Genomic DNA, 20,766 nt, shown 5'->3' with positions numbered 1-20,766 from the left:
ATAGGTTTATAATACAAAATATCTATGTACTCGTGGGTAAGATTTGATGAGCTTGAAGAATACTATGTAAAACGTGTGTAAATAAAGTACTAATCACTATTACGCAAAACGCGTAGATACATACCTAAGTAGGAATTTGTATTGTATAATATATTACACAATCTAAATGTTTAAGTAATTATTCACAGAAATAAATGAGATAAGATTAAGCAAACAAAGTTTAATTGTTGTAAGCTGGAATAAGATTGAAATGTCAACTAATACGGCAGATACATTTTATCCAACTAAGGCCCGATTTTATCGGCGGCCACGAATACGCACAAATAAGCAATTTACAATTCTGATCCAAGGAGTGAGCTCACCTATTCATCATTAAGATTTATAGTCCTTTTATCTATCCGATCTGTTTTCTTGTTAATTAATGGAAATAAGGAAAGGAAATTCTAAATAGATAAGATTATACTTCGCTTACGATTCAAATTCAAATCGTTAAAATTATTTCGGAGGCATACGATATCAATTTTCTTGTAAAAATAATAAATTATATAATAATGGACAAAAACTTTTATTTCTAGATCCTCCATCAGCTTATCTTTATAAGAAAAATTTGGCTTCCGATCTAATTAACGTTCAATTACCTAAGTTAGTAGTTACAATACATTAAGAAAACATGTTGAATAATATCAACATTCGCATTAAGTAATTCGAAATAATATTTTATATTATTCATATTTTATATTTGTTTTTAAATAAAAAGTGCATACGCTTTATAATATACTCTTGCATACAGCGACTACAGCATTTGATGTATTCCATGTAAATGTATCTAGTACCTATGGTAGACTTTACTCTTTCACTCGAGAACCACTAAACGGATTTTGACGATACTGGGCACTGCGGGCAATGATTTAGCTTATGTACCAGAGTTCACATAAGCTTTAGAAATTATTGAATAAAAATAATAATTTCTAAATCTTAAATTGATGTACTAAGTTTCATAGCATAGGATTTAAACTGTAGCTTTTTTTATTCATATAGGTACATCGTATTTAGTGAGTGCTTGGTGTTTATGAGATGTTTCAACTTTATTTAGATACACTGATTTTATTCACATACGTATAGTACCTAAACTAATTTCTTATATTCTTAATAATTAATTTAGCGCCTCTACAAAAAAAATCGAAGCACACGTCATTACTCAATTCAAACTAAAGAAGGTAACGCGTCGTGCTTCGTACTTACGTACTATAATTTTTTAGGAAGTAACTAACTACTAATTATTATTTGAATTTGTTTTTAAGCTATTGCAAAGCTTTTATCTCAGACTTTGAGCGCGGCGATTGAATGTAAAAATTCCGTAACGAAAAAACCTAACACCCCCCACTCCAACCGGCACAGCGATGCGATGCTATTCAATAGCTTTACCGCGGCAGCCCTCGAGTGCCACACGTATTTTTTTTAAAGTAAATAATATTATATAATCGTTTTAGATTCGTGCAAATGATAAACATAAAATTAATATAAAATTAATTTGATGGTACCAATAACAGTAAAATTACGCTAAGTTGCGGAAGTTGTAAATAATAAACCGTTTTTTATGATAATTTATTTTAATTTATCTACAAAAAAATTGGTTCACAATGTTATATTATGTAGATATATCTAAAATTAAGTATTAATATAATTTACAAAATTATTTTAATTGCTGAATGCAAATTAATAGAAAGATTAAAGTAAAAAAACATGTTTTTTTAATATTTTTTCAAACAACTCTACCTACGGTAATAATATGTAACTTGAAAACAATTTTCCGCCTCTTTATTAAAATTATATATGTTAAAATCTATTTCTATATTTTCGAATGCGGAAACAATAAAAATACATTAGTATGTACCTAATAATATAATGACTGGATGGTTTTTCCATGTTAATTTTAAAACGCTAAAATAAATAAAAATTTAGAAGAGATATTATATAATACTGCACTATTTTTTTATAACAACTTGAATCAAAGCGCATTAAGATTTTTGATATAATTGGACAGAACAGAATTTTATAGCTAAACTTACTGATAGAGATAAAATTAAAATTGTTCGTAGAAATGTTTCTAAGATATAAAATGTTTTATTGTTTTATACAGCTAAATTATCAGAGTTAAAGACTAGCAGTGACTATTTCCACAACTAAATAAAAGCACTCATGATAGGAATTATTGTTATTTTCTATTCTGTTATTTAAGTATATGACGAGTATTCAATTTTAACTACATACATATAAATACTCATGAATTAATCGGCTATTGAAATTCTAGTTGTTGTATCAAGAATTCAGGCTTTAGAAAGCACCACTGTTTTAAAATATGAACTTGTTAATTGTAAAATGACGTGTGTTCCACATCACTGTAATAATAAAAAATCTAATACATAATATGACTTAACCATTAATTTGAAAACCAAGAACTTAAACATGCTCAAGAGAATACATAAAAGCGAAAAGAGAACGAACAAAATCGGATTTTAATCAAGATCGTGGCTTCTTGTGTACATTATTCAACCCATTATTTTTGGTTTTTGTTGAAAAATTTGGAACATATCCTGTTTTGAACCTAACTTTATCATATTAAAACTCCCAAATCGTTACATCCTCTTAGGTGTTAAAAACTTACAAATGGATCTGAATTACTTCGCGTAGCAACTGACTAAGCTAAATTTCAGTTACTGTTTTAATCCATTAAAATGCCATCTCCTCCACCAACTTTAGCGGATAACTGAAGCATAGGTATATTATCACTTTGTAGTAGAATACATTACTATTTTATCAAAACTGTAATTTAATTATCAACTATTAGTTTGGCTTTTATCAATTTATGTTTATAAAACAAAGCAGTTGAAATCGGCTTAGCAAATAAAGTAAATATTCAATCAATCATGAAATCTTTACTTAAAACAATATTCTAAATAGTAATTGAATTCACCCTGTGCGTTTTTCTATATTTTCTGTGTGTATCTTCCTCTTTACCAAAAATATAAATTTACAATTAAAATTTGTGCAATAAATACCTAACTATCGAAAATTTTGCCATTAAAACAAAAATGGCACCATACAAAATGCATAATTTATTATTCATATCTATTTTACTCTATTTATATAAAAAGCGAGTTAATTTGTCGATAATGATAAAAACTGAAAAAAAAACATCGGAAACCTCTCCAATCAGGAGTTCGTTTGTGAATAAGCTATTAGCTAAAGTTTTAAAATAAGATCGATGCAATTGACACAAATGGATTATCACGATTAAATCCATTTTAAAACCTTATCTACTCGAAACTCCCGCTTTCTAAAAATAGAATAAAATTACAATGTCGTTGTTTCACATTAAAAAATTTATCATATAACACTTATTCATATTGATTTAGCACCTAATTACCTAAACTTTTTAAGTACTAACAACTCACGCAAAATATAACAGCAACGGTGGCAATACAACAACTTCAGGCAAAATTTTCATTGAAAGCGAATCGACGCCGCCAAAATTAATGTAACAATTTTTGATATGGCAACACTGGGACAAACTTCGTGTATATTTAAAATTATTTAAAGCTATGATCCTCCCGCCCATTGTTCGTGTAGTGATTTCAAATGATCGTGAGCACGTTTCGTTATATTCAATGTGGGTACTATTTCTAACAATCCACTTTCGCCAATAAGACTCAAGCCAGCCAAACCTAGATATGTATGCATTGGGTCGGTACAAGTGTCCGGCCATTTTGAAAAGCCGCCAACCACACAATCCTGAGTTTCATAAACATAATTTCTATTATTGGAAAAGTTAGACAGATTCAAGGAGTCCAAAATCTTTAAAGATGCTCCGACCCAAAAACTGTAGCAGGTGTCAACTGGTTTGTTCGGTCTGCCCTGGAAACCGTCTATTTGGCGCATCAATAACCACCTTCTTAGACCTTCTATTTGCTCTTCACTTAGTTGGTCCAACTGATTAGTTAAGCTAAGTGTTGCTAGAGCACAAAATGTGGTTCCTCCGTGAGATTCCAGCTCCGGACATTGGGCAATTCCATAATCATAACCCTGAAAAGAATTGATATGTTGATTTAAGTTATTGTTAAGTAAAGGTATAAGTAAAATTTAAAATATTTTCAAAACAAAGACATTCATTCTATTTAACAACAAGAAATATTCCATAGATTTTGATAGGTATACCTCTAAGGGCGCAATTTCATTGTTTGCTAACTCGTTAACTTGCAATATTTTTATTTATTCCTTATAAAATACAAATAACATACGACAACTAGTTCTAGCAGTTGTTATGAATGATGTTTTATTCATGAATAAAACATACTCACTATTGATTTTATAATATAATCTGTAGCCCTCTTTATGTTGAAGCCAGACCAATCATTGAGTATATAGCTAATACACGCGGCACAATACACAAATCGCATATCAGATTCACAGCCTGAAAGTGTTGCTGAGAAGTTACCTTCCTTTGTTTGCAAGGCTTTTACACCTGAAAATAAAAGGAACTATATTAATACTTTTTATTTTATAGATAATATCAAACAAACAAAAATTATTTAAATTTAATAATTATAATTTTTAAAGATAAATATATTATTTAAAGGTTCTTTTTTTGCTTTTGTCTGAAAACGTCTTTTGATAATATCTTTGTTGCAAGGTCAATAATAATATATACACAGAGTTTTTATAATATTAGATTTCTAAGTTTTTAAGATTAATTTTGACACAATTAGATATTTTTTATCCGACATGCACGAATGCGCCCGCTATTGTTACGAAATTAATGAACTACTTAGAGCTTACGTGAAATATCTCAATCGAATTATAAAAGTTTATTGTATCATCAAGTCATTAGTTAATCAATGCATATTTACTACAATACTATTTTTTTAAGAGAAACTTCTTTAGGCGCGTTGAGAGTAAAATTTAAAGTTCGTGTCATGGTAATACCGACACAACATGGAGTAAGGCGACGATTTTGATATCATTGAATCTTGCCAAAGAAGTTTCACTTTTGACACGTGTCGCTCGGCACACGCGCTATTTTTTTTAAATATCGGACATTAGAATGTTCGCTGCTATTTTTTTATTCAGATCGTTAATATTAATACGTCTATTTAAATCAGACACTTAAAATAAACAAACCTTCCACTATTGCTTTACGATTAAGCCTCGAGAGGTCGTCTCCCAATGCCAACAGCACGCAGAGACCCGTGTACGTCATCGCAAGGTGACCGCAACGGTACATCTTGTTCTCAGAACTCAAATCGATGTTCACCGTCGATGATCCTTGGAAGCCACATGCGGACATGTCACCAGCTAAAATACGTAATAAAATTATGCACATACCTACTCATTACATTTATGAAATACTAGCGGTCCGCCCCGGCTTCGCCCATGGTACATATTTCGCAATAAAAGGTAGCCTATGTTCTTTCTCAAGGTCTAAAGATTATCTGTGCCAAATTTCATTAAAATCGGTCCAGTAGGTTATGCGTGAAAACCATACATACATACATACAAACCTTTCCTCTTTATAATATTAGTATAGACTAATATAGATAGGACGCAAGTCCTTGAATCACTCTTGACCGATTATTTAAAACTAGCTGTGCTCCACGGTCATCTTATTAGGGTACTGTTATTAATGAATGTAATAATAAACTATGATTAATTTTAACATTGTGTAAAACAGTAAAGCCATGTTAATTTGACTACATGTCATTTAACTTTCTCATCAATACATAATTAGTCATACTTCCCTTTTAAAAGCAGTTAATGTGAAATTTAATAGTTAGATATGCTAATGTTTAACTACATTATAACTGTCTTATCAAATATGCAAATATTAGATTGACATAACAAGTAGCTACTATTTAAGTGAACTTATAGCCTCACGTATGTTTGCTCTATAAAATAATAAAACTAATCTTGTGGCCTTATGATTATTTACACAAAATTTCTTAAGCGTAGGAGATAACTGCTGCTGAGATACCCAGCCTCAAATCCTTTTACAAATTAGGATTTTTTTTTAATAAATCCTATACAATAAAACATATAAATACCTTTGAATTAACCATAAAATGGTAACTGATAAATAATATCCTACATTACCGTTAGACCAAATTGTATCTATAACCAAAAAGAGTAAAATGAAATTTAAAAAGTACCCATATTTAGTTATTATACAGAGTATTACAGAAAAATGATAATACAAGATATTGAAGACAAACAGAATGTTAGAATAAAGGAGTTATTTGTTGGTTCTTCTCCGTAGACACTGCTATCGAAATCGGTGGTAAAATGGTAATGGGAATAAGAAATGCTTCTAATAGAAATCTTAATAGTGAATAAATGTTTGAGTTTGAATAATTCAAACTAGAATTATTCTAGTTTGAATAAAGGAACATTTAATTAATCCATCAGTCCCCGGAATCACAGACACAATAGATAATCTATTGTGTCGCGCCCCGATCGGGGCGCTCGGTGGTCAATGGGTTAAATTGCAACATAAAATCGAATGCCTAACATTAAATTTAATGCCTGGAATGGTTAGGGTTAGCAAGTAATAAAAAAAAATTAAAGAGCTTATTAAGATAAATATAGTAAATGGTAATTAAGATAAAATTATTGAAAGTTTTAAATGTTCAATAATTTTTACTTACTATCCTTGTCTGGATGGACTTGCAATTGATATAACCAATCTACTATCCTTCTCTGAAGTTCTATAGATATTGATGAAATGGAGCCCAAGACATCTAGACCAGATACGGAAAAGTATGCTATAGTAACCCTGAAAAAATTATTAAATATTTATATTGTAACAAGATATATATAAATTCAAAAAAGCGAAGGTTATTTATTTACGAATCATAATAGATCAAATTATCAATCGAATTATTTTATTTTTAATATTAATTTAATAAATTAACAAATTAATTTATGAAGCTTAAATACTTTGTTTATCAAAAGTTGTGTTTATAGCAAAGTTTACCTTGTTGTATCATGAGATGATAATGATGAGGGTAAAATATTTAAAAATCGCATAAAGTATTTAACATGTTGCCTGTGAGCCAATATTCTATGATCTTCGTTATTCATTTTGGAAACAATTTTTTATTAAACATAAATTTTACGTAAAAAGAAAAATAGTTAACACTTGATTTTTATCAAATAGGTAAATAAATAAAATCCAAAATACTTTGAATCAATGACTGTACACCACACGTCGAAGTAAAAAATGTAAATGAATGGATTTAGAGGACTAAATTTCATTTAAAGGTTTTGCAATAAGATTCAAGTTACAGAATTAATCGCAGTCCAAATGACAAGTAGTAGCATAGTGCATACTTGCACCTGTCAAAAGTATCAAATGTCACTGTCACTTATTTTCCATAGATAATCAGTGTTGCCAGGACCATTGTGATTGTATGTAAAAACAAACCAACATATCTTTAATGTTTACTCTGATCTGTAGCCGATATTTTTTATGAATCATCAACAATACGTTGAGAAATCGTTTTCCGCAAGAAGCTTATATCTAATACACTGGAGATTGCACTATGACCATTAACTTGTAACAAGAAAATATGACCTTGAATGACGCCTGTATGTTTTTTTATCCCTTTCACACCAACTTGCCAAGTTAGGTGTGAAAGAGATAATTCATAATAAAACATACAGGCGTCATTCAACGTCATATTTTCTTGTTACAAGTTAATGGTCATAGTGCAATCTCCAATGTATTAGATATAAGCTTCTTGGTTTTCCGCATGTTGCGGACAACATTGCGTGTTTCAAAGTTGATTGAACTCTTTGCTAATGCTGGCCAGGAATATTCGGATGAATACGCAAACCCTCAATTGCATGAGCGGGCATAAGTTTTTGTCAGATATCACCGTGAGCGACACACGCATAGATGTAAAGCCGGTTATTAACTATTTTAACCGTGCGGTTAAAAATGCATTTTTCGTTATTAACGGTTAATTAACCGTTTTTTTTTTTGCTTTTTACGGTTAATAAGCACCATTAGATGGCGCTAGTGGCTTGAAATGCGCGTTGCGTGTTACGCGGTGATGCCAATTGCCAGCTAGCCGATTTCAATCTATAGGGATTTAAAGTTAACTCAAAAATGGAGCATTTTCGTAAATTTTCTAAAAAATCTTAGAGAAAGTGTAAGAAATGTTATAGTATGCTATATATTCGTGATCTACTCAATAAGATCTTTCATTTGATATCCCACTCGGCATGATTTGGAAATTTTTATTTTTTTCTTTGTATGTCATATTTACCTAATTACCGGAGTGGGGGGAGGGGGACCACAAAACTGGTGGGCAACATCTGTCTATAGGATGTCTGGAATCTATACAATATATATCAGAAGTCAGATTTAGGTCCGCTATTTTTGCAAACGAAACTCCACTGAGAGTGCGGTCTATTATTATAGGTATAGGTTTGTAGTAAATATTTTAGATACTTAAATTGTGTTTAGTTTACGTTAAGTGACTTACAAAAAACAAAACACAGTACCATTTTTATAGGTCGCAGTCGGATAACTAACCGTTATTTACCGCACTTTATGGGTAGCTAACCAAAAATTTAGTTAAATAACGGTAGCTAACGGGTTTTTTACAACTATAGACACACGTAAGAGCGTTTTCACATTATCCGATCCGATATCGGATATCGGATGCCCATAGCCGATACATTCCAAGATAGATTCCTATAAATGTGGATGACCGGTCATACTATATTATAACAAATATAAATATAAATATATGTACATAATCGTCATAATAACTTATTGCAAACAGAAAGGTATCCCGATTTTCCATTTATTAACACAATATATCTTATATTTTTTTCTATTTTAAACAAAAGTTTACAGGATTGGAACTGAATGTAAAGTATAGTTAGATTGATGATCTGAATTAATACACAAAAGTAGGAGATAGACACAAGGAATAGAAATAAAATTGAAATGCCATTTTATAGGTTAGCTAAAGTTAAAAATTCATTTATGGGCCAAGGTATACGTTTTTACAATAGAATTCCTCATAGTATTAAAGAGTTTAGTAGTGTTAAATTTAAAACTTATTTAAAAAATGTATTAGTTCAGAGAGCCTACTACAGCATTAAGGAATATATGGAAGATGAAAATCCATGGAGGGTTGTCGCGTAAGAATAACAGGACAGTTCTTTGGCATATTATGATAATATATAATATTATGTAGTTAGATGTAAGTAACATGTAATGTAAAATTATATTGTATATGGACATGACTTTAAAAGAGCAACTATGGAGTTTCTTGCCGGTTCTTCTCCATAGATACTGCTTTCCGAATCGGTGGTAAATTTAAAGAATGTAATGACGATTCAAAAGTGCTTCTGGAAGAAGTCTAATTGAATAAATAAATGTTTCAGTTTGAGTTTGAGTTTGAATTTAAATGCTAATGCTCCTTTATGTACTATACGTGCTATTGCTATTACTCCGTCATTTATTTTACGTGCTTTAATAAGTAATATGAAATCTGAAATTTAAACTAGCTGTGCTCCGCGGTTTCACTCCCGTGGCCCCGGTTCTGTTGTCTTAGCGTGATGAAATATATCCTATAGACTTCCTCGATAAATGGGCTATCCAATAATCCAACACTGAAAGAATTTTTGAAATTGGACCTTCCTGGTCCTTGAGATTAGCGCGTTCAAACAAACAAACAAACTCTTCAGCTATAAAATAGGTAATTAGTGTATTATCGTGCATGAATAAACTTTGTCTATAGTAAAGTGTTACATGTAGTAAAAAAAATATGATAGTTCATAGTTGTTGTTGATCTTAATTTTACATTGTCGATGGTCCTTTTTCATGGCTGACGTTCGAAGGAGCTAGCCGTAGTCATGAAGGTTCTTACAAAATGTTTTTATTTATTATATAAAATGATGGATAAGTAAAATATTCAATGAGTGATCATCAATAATAATTTGTCTACAGATAAATGTGTGATTTAATTCATAATGTGCTGTGATACGTTTGATAAAGTGTGATAAAATGAAAGTGCTGAAAAAGAACGATTCTCATGCCTTGAGTTTTCTAAGTTAATTTCCAAGTATAGTACTACTGTAAAATCGATTCATGATCGATTCTGATTTCATTTGTACAAACTACCATAACGACTTCGCAACATAAACAGTCTAAAATGTGGTTCAAAATAACCTTGTTTCGTTGTTTTTAGTTGAACGTATCCTACCCGGCAACGGGATGCCAGAAATTATTCGAAGTTGTGGATGAGCACAAGCTCCGTATTTTCTACGAGAAGCGTATGGGCGCTGAAGTTGAAGCTGACCAGCTAGGCGATGAATGGAAGGGTTATATTCTACGTGTTGCCGGTGGCAACGACAAACAGGGTTTCCCGATGAAACAAGGTGTCCTCACCAACAGTAAGTACACGAAAATATATATTTTTTCTTCGATATGAAAATTTCGCACTTTGTAATTTTTATTTGATTAATAACAAAATTAAACTATTTTGAGGTTAGGTGCCAACTTATTCAGAACTGTTTGCCGTTTCTAAAATACGGGCTTTTATTTAATTTTAGGCCGTGTTCGTTTGTTGATGTCCAAGGGCCACTCTTGCTACAGACCTCGTCGTGATGGTGAAAGAAAACGTAAATCAGTGCGTGGTTGCATTGTAGACGCCAACTTATCGGTGTTGGCCCTTGTTATTGTGCGCAAGGGTGCTCAAGTAAGTTTGATTTTTATTTCAAAAAATACTTCTTATAATAATTGTAGAAACACATTAAAGTTTCTGAGCATGTCTTGATGAATGAAACCCTGTTCTTACTGTTTCCTAGATCTGCAAATCTAGGTAATTATATGCGGCAGGGGAAATTAAAAGTTCCTAAGGTGTATTGCTACTTTATTTCCAGTAGTGATGTTCCATTTTTAGGATCGTACAAAACAATCCTGACACAAAACAACATTGTATCCAGGTTATAGGTCGCGTCATGTGAAAAGAACGCTGACGCTTAAGCTGCGCATTGGCGATTTATTGGTCTATTTGGTGTTATGGGGTGGTATAAGAATAACAAATATGTAGTTGCGAAGCCACGACTCGAGAGCCTACTTCAAAAATAAAATAAGCAGCAAATAACTTTCGTGCTAAACTCGATACATGCCAAACCACACCCCATCACTTTCATCCAGCGTTCTTTTTACATGATTCACGTTATATGTAATTGAAAGTAAACTCAAATATTTATACAATGTTTATAGGAAATTCCTGGACTTACAGACGGCAATGTGCCCCGTCGTCTCGGACCCAAGAGAGCGTCCAAGATCCGCAAGCTCTTCAACTTGACCAAACAAGATGACGTACGTCGCTATGTCGTCAAACGTCTGCTCCCCGCTAAGGAGGGCAAGGAAAATGCCAAACCCAGGTATAAGGTAAGTTCTCTTTGATTTATATCTTTTTTTAAATTTAATACTCAATATTAAAATTTTCTTGTCTTACTATATAAATACTTGAAAATCGGGTGCAACACAATTCAAAAAAAACCTCTATAGTAAATATAATTGATAATGAATATTATTATAATATTTTTATTATGTTTGTATTCATATAAATCTAGTTCTGGTTGTTTGTTCATATAAATTTAACTGAAGCATGAATTTATAGAAGTTAAATTCCTCAAATTTATTAATCATTCAGATTTAGGCATTTTCAAAGTAAATTATTAAAATTACACTTCAATAGAATATTTATTAAAAAATTTTTTCATCAAAATATACCTTCAGTTACTCCCCCTGGGTTGATTATGACTTTAATCAGGTTCAATAACTTGGTTGAAATGAAAACCAGGGTAAAATAAATTAGCTCCGAGCAGAAGATTCAGACTTATGCCTGTCTACTTTTACAGTGAGCAAGACATTAAAACTTCAGCACTTATATTACTTTGCTTTGCAACATTTTCCACTGTTATCTATTTATCTAGAAATGTATTTATAAAATAAAATTTAATATAGTTGTCAGAGAATTTAAATAACTCTCCATAATTAATTATAACTAGCGGTCCTCGTACTTCAAGGAATATAATAAAAAAAGAATTATCGAAATTGGTTCAGCCGTTCTCGAGGTATGCGCTTACCAACACATTTTAATATAATTTCAGTCAGAATTTTATTTTTCAATCATCAAGCTTGATTTCTTTCTCGTAACCATATTTTATTTTTATTTTTTATCCGCTAGGCTCCCAAGATCCAAAGGCTAGTCACCCCTGTAGTGCTGCAGCGCAGACGCCACCGATTGGCCCTGAAAAAGAAACGCCTGGCGAAACGCAAGTCCTCCGAGGCTGAATATGCCAAGCTTTTGGCTCAAAGGAAGAAGGAATCTAAGGTACTTCTATTGAATCTAGTAAATATATCAAGTTTAATTAGGTTTTGGGTTGTTGGAAAATAGTAATAACAACTGGTATCATATAACTATAATAATTTATAGTGATCATATTCAGTTGTAAGAAAAATTGCTGTGTCTTACCCCTTTTCTTACCATTAATGTAGGTAAAGGTATTAAATCAGCCACAATTTTATTGAAGAAACGATTCAACATATTTTAAGCCAAATAGCTTGGTTCGTTTTAATCTGGTAATAATAATAAAAATGTTTGTTATAGGTACGTCGTCAAGAGGAGATCAAACGTAGACGTTCAGCTTCAATTCGCGATTCCAAGAGCTCAAGTACGAGTGCACCACAGAAGTGAAATGTCTTAAAATAAAGTTGTAAAAAAACTTCTAAAATTGTTTCATTGCTCAATTAAAACCAAAACTAAATAATATAATTTAATATCAATCCAAAGATAAAACGATTTACACAAGCATATTTCACACAAACAAATGTAAAAAATAATTCATAACCAAAATATAGCACAGACAATCACAATTTATGACGAAATTTCATTTACTTAGCGTTAAGTAGGCCAAGTCCTACATATCTCGCCATAACACGTAGATATGAAGGATTTAGTTTTTTTCGCTTGCATAGCAAGGACTTCAGCAAACGCTCTGAAGATTTATCGAAAGGTCTTTGGTAGTCTGAAGCCTGCAAAGAAGTCATCAATCAATATTGATAAAGTTTATCTCTATTTCATTTATAGAATGAAAGTTTCAAATTGTAAATTCCAAGCCATTATTTATTTTAAGGAATATACTATAAATATTATATTGATCATAAATCACGCCCAAGTAATATTAATTTATAATATTCTTACTGTAGTTTTTGCTATCCAACATAGCTCCTCTAACAGGTTATCTTGATTTTCAATCGAAGCCGGTAAATATGAAATACCTTCACACTGAAAGAAATATTTAACGTTATAATTGTTTTAGAAACATCTTCGAAAATTATAGGACGTTATTTTCGGATTCGAATATTTTTATCGTAGACAGAGAAACCAACATTTATTTGATCTATTTTCAATCGATTCCGCAGCGCACGCGATGACAGAATTTTTATTAACGATACATTATTGCATTTTTGGTAAGGATCTCTAATTTTTTTTGAAAATGCAATAAAGCCTATGTTGCTCAGTGAAGATGCAGCTTTCTAATGGTGTAAGAATTTTTGAAATCGGTCCAGTAGTTTATGCGTGAAAACCATACATACATACATAATTACAAACATTTCCTCTTTATAATATTAGTATAAAAGTATAAACATGTAAGGTTGTAATGTGGATATCTCATTATTATCCACTTATGTTATGTGAATAATATTGAGAGATTTGTATCTTACAAATTGCGGGGTAAATTTTCCCTCACACGGTAACCCTAAATATTGTGACGTATTCTTTTTTTATCTCTTTCTGCGACACGCATTGCCGGTGTCTATTGGATTCTCTGTCTACGATTTTTATTTTTATAAAACTTAAGGACAACGGGCAACACTGGTCATTAGTGATTCACTCACATATAGTTAAATGGTTTCACTTTTACAGCCACATTATACATCATGTCTCTTTCGCTCACCATAATCATGCCATCTCACTTTGACGTCTAATCGTATGTGAAACTAGCTTTCCGCACTCGTTTTCAAAGAAAAACCCGCATAGTTCCGGGATAAAACCTATCCTATGTATTAATCCAAGTTACCCTCTATATGTGTGCTTAATTTCATTGCAATCGGTTCAGTAGTATTTGCGTGAAAGAGTAACAAACACACACATACACATCTATCCTAACAAACTTTCGCATTTATAATATTAGTAGGTAGGATATAGGATAGTGAGCCGTTTTTGTGCCGGTAACCTATCTACACTTTTCCTTACTTAATTTGTTAAAGGACACTAAATAGTACATTTCATTATTTTAAATAATCAGTGCCAATCTCGATCATAACACGATATAATTGTCATAATAATAATAAATTGAGTTACTTCGAGGATTTAAATAAATTAAAAAGAGGTTTTTTACGTAGTACATACTATCTCGATGGTTTTTTATAATTATTTATATAACGGTTTGCCAAACCAGAGATTTTACCAAATACGTAATTCGTTCGCGGACTGGATAGATTGGTAAACGAGCTCTATCTAGACTTGCTATTCTACCTAAATATTACGTATACTTACCTGTGGTAATTTACTTAGAGATTCTCTCTCGATAACTTCTATCTCCATATCCAATTCAGATGCTTTAGTTATTCTATTCATTGCAATCCCCTGAAGTAGAACTGTTCGGAAACGGATAAGATTTGATGTTTCTTTTTTATTTGCAAGTAACAGAACTAACAATGCCTGTCTCGATGTAATATCAGAGGTCCAAGCTTTCATCTTGAAAAATCATATAAACAATTATCAAATCATAAAGTAATCACTTAGTTACGTAAAAGTTAATAAGTTTTGTAGGTACACACCTCTATGATTGAAGATAACACTTTCCTTTCAACATTTCCATCAATAACGCTCCCCATATCTTTAGATAAGCCAAGAGCTTGAAAGAATTCATCCAAATTTGCAATTTTTTGCAAGGATGTGCTTTTTTTATAGTTAGATATGCTCGATGTTGATTTGCATTTCTTATTGAGCCTAATATAACTTCTTTTTCTTTTCACGTTATCAAATATCACTTTACTTTGAACTTTGTGTGGTATCAAAAGTTGCTGAAAATCTTTTATCTCATCCTTATAACTATCCAACTTGTAGACATTAGATGACGGAGGACTAGCTTTGTATGGCACTAAAGCGTTATTGTTATCTAAATTATTGTTTTGTACATTATCGTGTATTATATCTCTCTCCTTTTTCTTTGTTACAAATGAATCTTCCTCCAAAGGATTGTTTCGTAACTCAATTACAATTTGATTTCCAAACTGTAGCAATGTAAAGTTATCAAATATACCTCTATCAAAATAAATACGAGGATTTTCTACATATGGTAATTTAGTTTCGGAATTATTTAAAGTATTCTCACCACCAAAATTAAATTTCGGCGGCACATATGGAAGCAACGCCATACATTTATTTGGGTCACAATTACCTTCCCTTTTTGTTATTATTTTATCGATAACTTTGAAATCTACTCGAGGTATATAATTAATATAATTACCCCACCAGAAGCATGTGTTTATTTTTGGTAAGAGATTGTAGAAAGAAGAATATTTATAGGAAGTAAAATTATCTTGTTTGATATCGACCTTTTCTCGCACAAGTTTATTAGAAGAAATTTTTCCATTTCTTAAATCAACCGCTCGTGGTAACAAATTGTATGGTGAAAAAATATTTAAAGAGCGCTCGCAATTACCACGATGCTGTACTTCTGCTATTGTAGGTAGCGAATACTCGATCTTTTCCACAATATTTGGAAATGCTGTCTTTGGATTAGCATCAAAAATATTGGTTAACATTTTGGGTAATATGGTACATATTTCTGCAGGCAGCATAGCATTCGTGATTGAAGTCTTATATTTGTATATTTTAGTTTGGCTGCTAGTAATCTCAATTGGAATACACGATAAAGATTGCTTCTGTTGCAGTGTGCATGTACTATCGTAAGGGAAAGCGATATCAAAATGAACAACAATATTAGTAATACAATGCTTAACGGCAATTTGATTCTTAGTTATTGATTCTAATTGCAAATCTTGCCATGTATCTTCAAATCCTGGAATAATTTTTGTATCAAAAGTCTCCTCAATGACGTCCGTTGTATCTCTTTTTGCTTTGCCTTCTTCAATATCAGTAAGACCAACACAATCCGTTTGTGTGTACCTGTCTTCAGCATCCACTTCTGAAAAAACAAACCATTTTGTTGTAGCCTGTATTAGATATTATTGTAAAAATGTTTATTTGTTATTTTTAACTCCAAATTAATAAATAATTCACACAAATTCCTAACTAAATCGGAACGCATTAATCAGGATTGAACTTTAACTTCCCTAGAAATATTTAAATATTTACATTCTACCACTATTATGTTTGGGTCAACGCCGATAGTAGCTGATCAAATAAGTATATTATGTATGTACTGCAACGAATAAATTCTTTCCAAAGAGTTCGTATCCCTTTTTTAGAAACTTCGGTATTTCCAAATTGTTTTTATTGGAAGCTTTTTAAAACCTATGTAACGACATAATTGTATGACTTACTTTTAGTAAACCTGTGGTATTCCTCGTCATAATAAATACCACACTTGATCTTTCTTATTACATTCTCTATAAAATCACTAGCCCTCTTTGCTTTCGCCCACATGTTTCCTGGCTTGAGACGATTTACTGCAACACTTTCAGACGGAATCGAAACTGATTTGTTTTTTTGCTTAATCAACTTCTGAGCATTGATTTGATTTTCAAAATATTTGATACTTTTATTAAATTCGCTTAGCTTAGTATCTTTGGCGTCGTTGTCCATGGAACGTTGTACAGTGTCGTGATAAAATGGTTTATTACATATAATATTGAGCATCTTGTCTTTATATTGGTGCATTGGTCTTACTTTATTTGAAGCACGTGGATCAAGATCAGAAGCACCATCTTTTACTAATCTAGGCTTAATGGAAATTTCTTTAACACAATTGTTTTGCTTTATGCAATTTCGATCACCATTGTTCATCATCATTATAGGAAGTCGATCAACGGAAACATTCCGTTCAGGCGATTTATATAAATTCCGTTTTGCCGTATTTCCGTTAGTTGATGAACGTTTATTTATACTTTCGTTTTGGGCATTTGTTTTTGGAAGCCATTTGATCATAAATGGCCAAATTTGGTTGTCCAGGCCAGAAAACTGAAGTGGTTCACTATATGGAACTTTAATATAAGAGCTCATTTGGTCTTTGCCAGTAACGACTATAGGAAACTTCATGTTTGCAAGCCGCCTTTTTATATCTGCTTGTGATAATTTAGGTACACCTGAAGAACTGGGCATAGTGGTAACCAGCCTTGGCTTTCTTATTACAGTTTGCTGTTTCCCTTTGTCTATGTCTTTACCTTTACTTACAACGACTCTAGTTATTCCATTCACTTGATCCTGACGTCCTTTCATAGATGTTAAACTTGATTTTTCAGGCACTGAAATTTTAACATTGAAGTTAACTTTTAATTAACACAACGCTTTATTTATACTCACAATACAAACACTTACCAGTTTTTAGTGATATGGTTTTCAAAAAATTAGATTTTGTGTTAGTATCACCATATGAATCTGTATTTATAGAAATAGTAGCTAATGCCATAGATTTATTATCCTCACATCCAACGTTTAAAACATTATCGTCTTTGTTATTTGAAATATTTTTAGCGGAACATTTGCCATGATGTTTATCATCATCTAATGTTTTTACTTTAACATTACTGTCCTGTTTATCATTTAAAGCATGAATTTTGTTATTATTGGAAGAAATACGTGACGGCCTTTGTCTTTTTTGGTTCGTTATAAACCCTTTTTTTGTAACTTTACTGTTTTCGTCTTGTATTTTAGTACATGTTTCTTTAACCTCATCTTGCCTTCCAATTACTGTTATACGATCGTAACTAGTTGAGCGAGAGCAACTGTTTATAGAATTGCTATCATAAGATATATACGCAAATTCTTCAGTACGGCAAGTTTCAATAAATCTATAACGACAGAAAAATAAGAATAGTTTCGCGAAGCTTTAAGTATGATGGATTGAAGAAGATGAATTTAATTATTCTGTTCACGTGTGAAAGTGTGAAGAATAATAAATGTTAATATTGCAATTTGAAATACAATCAAATAGAAGCGTCTCATAAACATAATATTTTGGAAACTACAATGTTGATTAGACCAAAATTGTTAGGTAATGTAAGTGTTATATTCTCTTACCTCGTATCCTTTCGATCGTTTGACCTTCTTTTGGATTTGTTTTTATTTCTCAACGGTGCTATGCTATTTATGGACATCGGCGGTGACGGAATGAACTGGATCTTATTTATATTCCTTAGTACAGCCCAAACATCATTATCTACAACCTGGTTTCTCCCATATGTATTTGTTTTAGATTTTTTTATTACTCTAGATCCATCACCCGTTAAATGTTTAAACATATCGGTTGAACTGCTGTCTAAATTTATGTTTAATTGAGAACAATATCTTGCATCTCTATCATAAATTTCAATATTTTTATCAACAGGAAATTTTTTAATGTTTCTTTTCTTTTTAGGTTTAGGCTTCCTTATATTCTTAGTCTCATTATACTCCGAGTCATTCATATCGCTTACAGTACATGCTTGGGGCAAAGTAAGATCGTTGGGAAGGGTAAGCACAGATTTTTTTACTTTCTTGTGCTTCCGCTTGGGTATTTTAAATTCATCTGAATTTGCTTTATATATGCTAGCCGCTAACGGAAATGAAGATACGAAATCTGTTGTTTTTTTATGAACCATTTTTTTCTCTGTAACCCTAGAATGTAATTTCACCTTATCGCCATTGAGATATGGGGATATCACCAGGCTTTTTAATTGTTGTTTACTGCGATAACTTGAACCACTCTTTAAACTTCCATTAACACATGGACTCGATTTCTTCGAAACGGAGTTTAACCGCCAACTGCTAGAATCTACCGACTTTGTTGGTGAATCGTCGTATCCGCTTTCTAATGAATTAATAGCCATATTTGTAACTTTCTTTTAAAAATTTACACGAAGACTTATCAATCTGAAATTTTCTAACGTATAAGAGGGTATTATTGAAAAATTTTTATGCATCTTGACGTGATAAATGTTAGGCTTAGATTACAAAATAAAATACAGATGGAGCATGTCAATCATTCATCGACCTTGTCAAAGAAAATACGAAATCAAAAACGAATACGTTCCTCCGCTAGTGCCATAGCGATTCTAGTGTCATGCAATACGTCAAAAGGGGTTTCATATTTTAGTAAAAAAATGCTGTCTTGTGATATTAAAACGCTGTAAAACTTGTTCCCGAAAACAAACAAAAAGATAAAACATCGTTTTACAGATTTTCTGTAGATTATTTGGCTTATTTAATTTTGTATACAAATAATAATTTTACAAATACGAAGGAATTCAAAACTTCAACGTATGCTGCCAGTATTTTGAAAATGAATTTGCCATTTTTAGGGGTAAAATGGTTAAAAGATATTCGGGGTAGTACTGTTGGATTTTTCGATCGTGAATGTGATTATTTGTATAGTGCAATAAAAGTTCATGGTCATTATTAGATTATTTTAAAAAGCATTATACATTTTTTTGTTACTTTTATAAAAAGCGTCGTTTTCGCTTGCGATTTAATTCATGTGAACACATGATGGATATGATGAAAATAAAATGTCCAGCATTCTCGACTAAAAACTACCGCTATTCGCATTCATATGTTTTGAAAAATAAAAACTTTTTTTAATGTAATTTATTTAATAAATTTAATGTAATTAATTTAATAAATTTAATGTAATTTATTTAATAAAAATTGAATAAAATTATTTTGTCCATGTATAGATAACTTTAGTAGATACTAGCTAGATAGGTGATAAAATAATTTTTACAATATTATAAAATAATATCAAAATTTATATTAAAATAAAAATTAAAACATGACTGCTAATAATTTATGTAGCCTACGTCACTACCATCACAGCTACCTTCATAATTCAGATGATTGCAATGACACCTCACAAGTCACAAGTCACAACTCAAAATCGATCCAACAGTTTATACTGCAGGGCGTGTCAAAGAAATATTATACATACATACCTACACTCGAAAAACATAACCCTCTTTCTTCCGTAGTCGGGCAAAAATTTGGGAAATTTTTCATTATCTGGTAACATAACACGCACACAGAAGCACCGTGTACGTACAGTGCAACGGCGAAATGACAGCACACATAGCTTTATGGAAATGATGATAAATTATTCGGTTTAGTTCGGCAACGCTCCATCTGTCTTTTATTTTGTAATCTAAGATGTTAGGTATCTAAAGTCTGATGTCAAAAAATACATACTTATCCTTACGTAACAATCAAAAAGAATAAGGAGATCTTAAAGGAGATAATCTGTGATTTAATATGAAATGTTTGAAAACTTACGGAAAATATTTCACAATAATTTCGAATTTATAATTAATCAGCGCGTCCGCTTCTCTTCTACATTAATAAAACTACAGAGGGTAAATATAATATGTTACAATTTATTAAATAAACTAATAGTAATTATAAATCAATAGAACAGAAAGACATTTTAAACTGACGGTAAACTTGACTTTAATTT

At 31.4% G+C, this 20,766-nt stretch overlaps 3 protein-coding genes across 3 annotated transcripts; 1 reads left to right on the top strand and 2 right to left on the bottom strand.

Moving 5' to 3' along the window:
* Positions 1-1,633: 1,633 nt before the first annotated feature.
* betaggt-I (geranylgeranyl transferase type-1 subunit beta) lies at positions 1,634-7,345 on the bottom strand. The gene is made up of 5 exons (XM_090113177.1): positions 7,028-7,345; positions 6,699-6,826; positions 5,179-5,352; positions 4,359-4,522; positions 1,634-4,083 (listed from the first exon to the last, which is right to left on the bottom strand). Exons 1-5 carry the CDS (start codon positions 7,132-7,134, stop codon positions 3,601-3,603), a joined length of 1,056 nt encoding a protein of 351 aa, XP_089969303.1. The 5' UTR covers positions 7,135-7,345; the 3' UTR covers positions 1,634-3,600.
* A 2,503-nt stretch (positions 7,346-9,848) lies between these two features.
* Positions 9,849-12,822, top strand: RpS6 (ribosomal protein S6). Its single transcript, XM_090112997.1, has 6 exons — positions 9,849-9,933; positions 10,263-10,467; positions 10,627-10,772; positions 11,303-11,473; positions 12,276-12,422; positions 12,699-12,822. The coding sequence occupies exons 1-6, from the start codon at positions 9,928-9,930 to the stop codon at positions 12,783-12,785; spliced, it is 762 nt and encodes a 253-aa protein (XP_089969123.1). The 5' UTR covers positions 9,849-9,927; the 3' UTR covers positions 12,786-12,822.
* A 90-nt stretch (positions 12,823-12,912) lies between these two features.
* LOC149900182 (uncharacterized) lies at positions 12,913-19,258 on the bottom strand. Its single transcript, XM_090112995.1, has 7 exons — positions 18,363-19,258; positions 17,661-18,133; positions 16,667-17,587; positions 14,936-16,308; positions 14,652-14,852; positions 13,293-13,376; positions 12,913-13,123 (listed from the first exon to the last, which is right to left on the bottom strand). The coding sequence occupies exons 1-7, from the start codon at positions 19,148-19,150 to the stop codon at positions 12,983-12,985; spliced, it is 3,981 nt and encodes a 1,326-aa protein (XP_089969121.1). The 5' UTR covers positions 19,151-19,258; the 3' UTR covers positions 12,913-12,982.
* Positions 19,259-20,766: the final 1,508 nt, after the last annotated feature.

Source organism: Colias eurytheme, chromosome 19, assembly GCF_061535395.1.
Source record: "Colias eurytheme isolate Ceu_HAF_F1 chromosome 19, ilColEury1 Martin Lab GWU primary, whole genome shotgun sequence".
Classification (NCBI taxonomy): Eukaryota; Metazoa; Arthropoda; class Insecta; order Lepidoptera; family Pieridae; genus Colias; species Colias eurytheme.
Note: the sequence above shows the minus strand (reverse complement) of the source record. Positions and strands in the feature narration are given on the sequence as shown.

Coding starts and splice junctions, on each gene's coding strand:
- betaggt-I (XM_090113177.1), bottom strand. CDS start 7,134: ATGAATAACGAAGATCATAGAATATTGGCTCACAGGCAACATGTTAAA. Junction 6,827..7,027: donor TCATCTCATGATACAACAAG/GTAAACTTTGCT, acceptor TAATTTTTTCAG/GGTTACTATAGCATACTTTT. Junction 4,523..5,178: donor TCGTAAAGCAATAGTGGAAG/GTTTGTTTATTT, acceptor TTTTATTTTCAG/GTGTAAAAGCCTTGCAAACA.
- RpS6 (XM_090112997.1), top strand. Junction 10,468..10,626: donor ACAAGGTGTCCTCACCAACA/GTAAGTACACGA, acceptor ATTTAATTTTAG/GCCGTGTTCGTTTGTTGATG. Junction 10,773..11,302: donor TTGTGCGCAAGGGTGCTCAA/GTAAGTTTGATT, acceptor CAATGTTTATAG/GAAATTCCTGGACTTACAGA.
- LOC149900182 (XM_090112995.1), bottom strand. CDS start 19,150: ATGGCTATTAATTCATTAGAAAGCGGATACGACGATTCACCAACAAAG. Junction 17,588..17,660: donor AACCATATCACTAAAAACTG/GTAAGTGTTTGT, acceptor TTAAAATTTCAG/TGCCTGAAAAATCAAGTTTA. Junction 13,377..14,651: donor CTCTAAGTAAATTACCACAG/GTAAGTATACGT, acceptor TATTTCTTTCAG/TGTGAAGGTATTTCATATTT.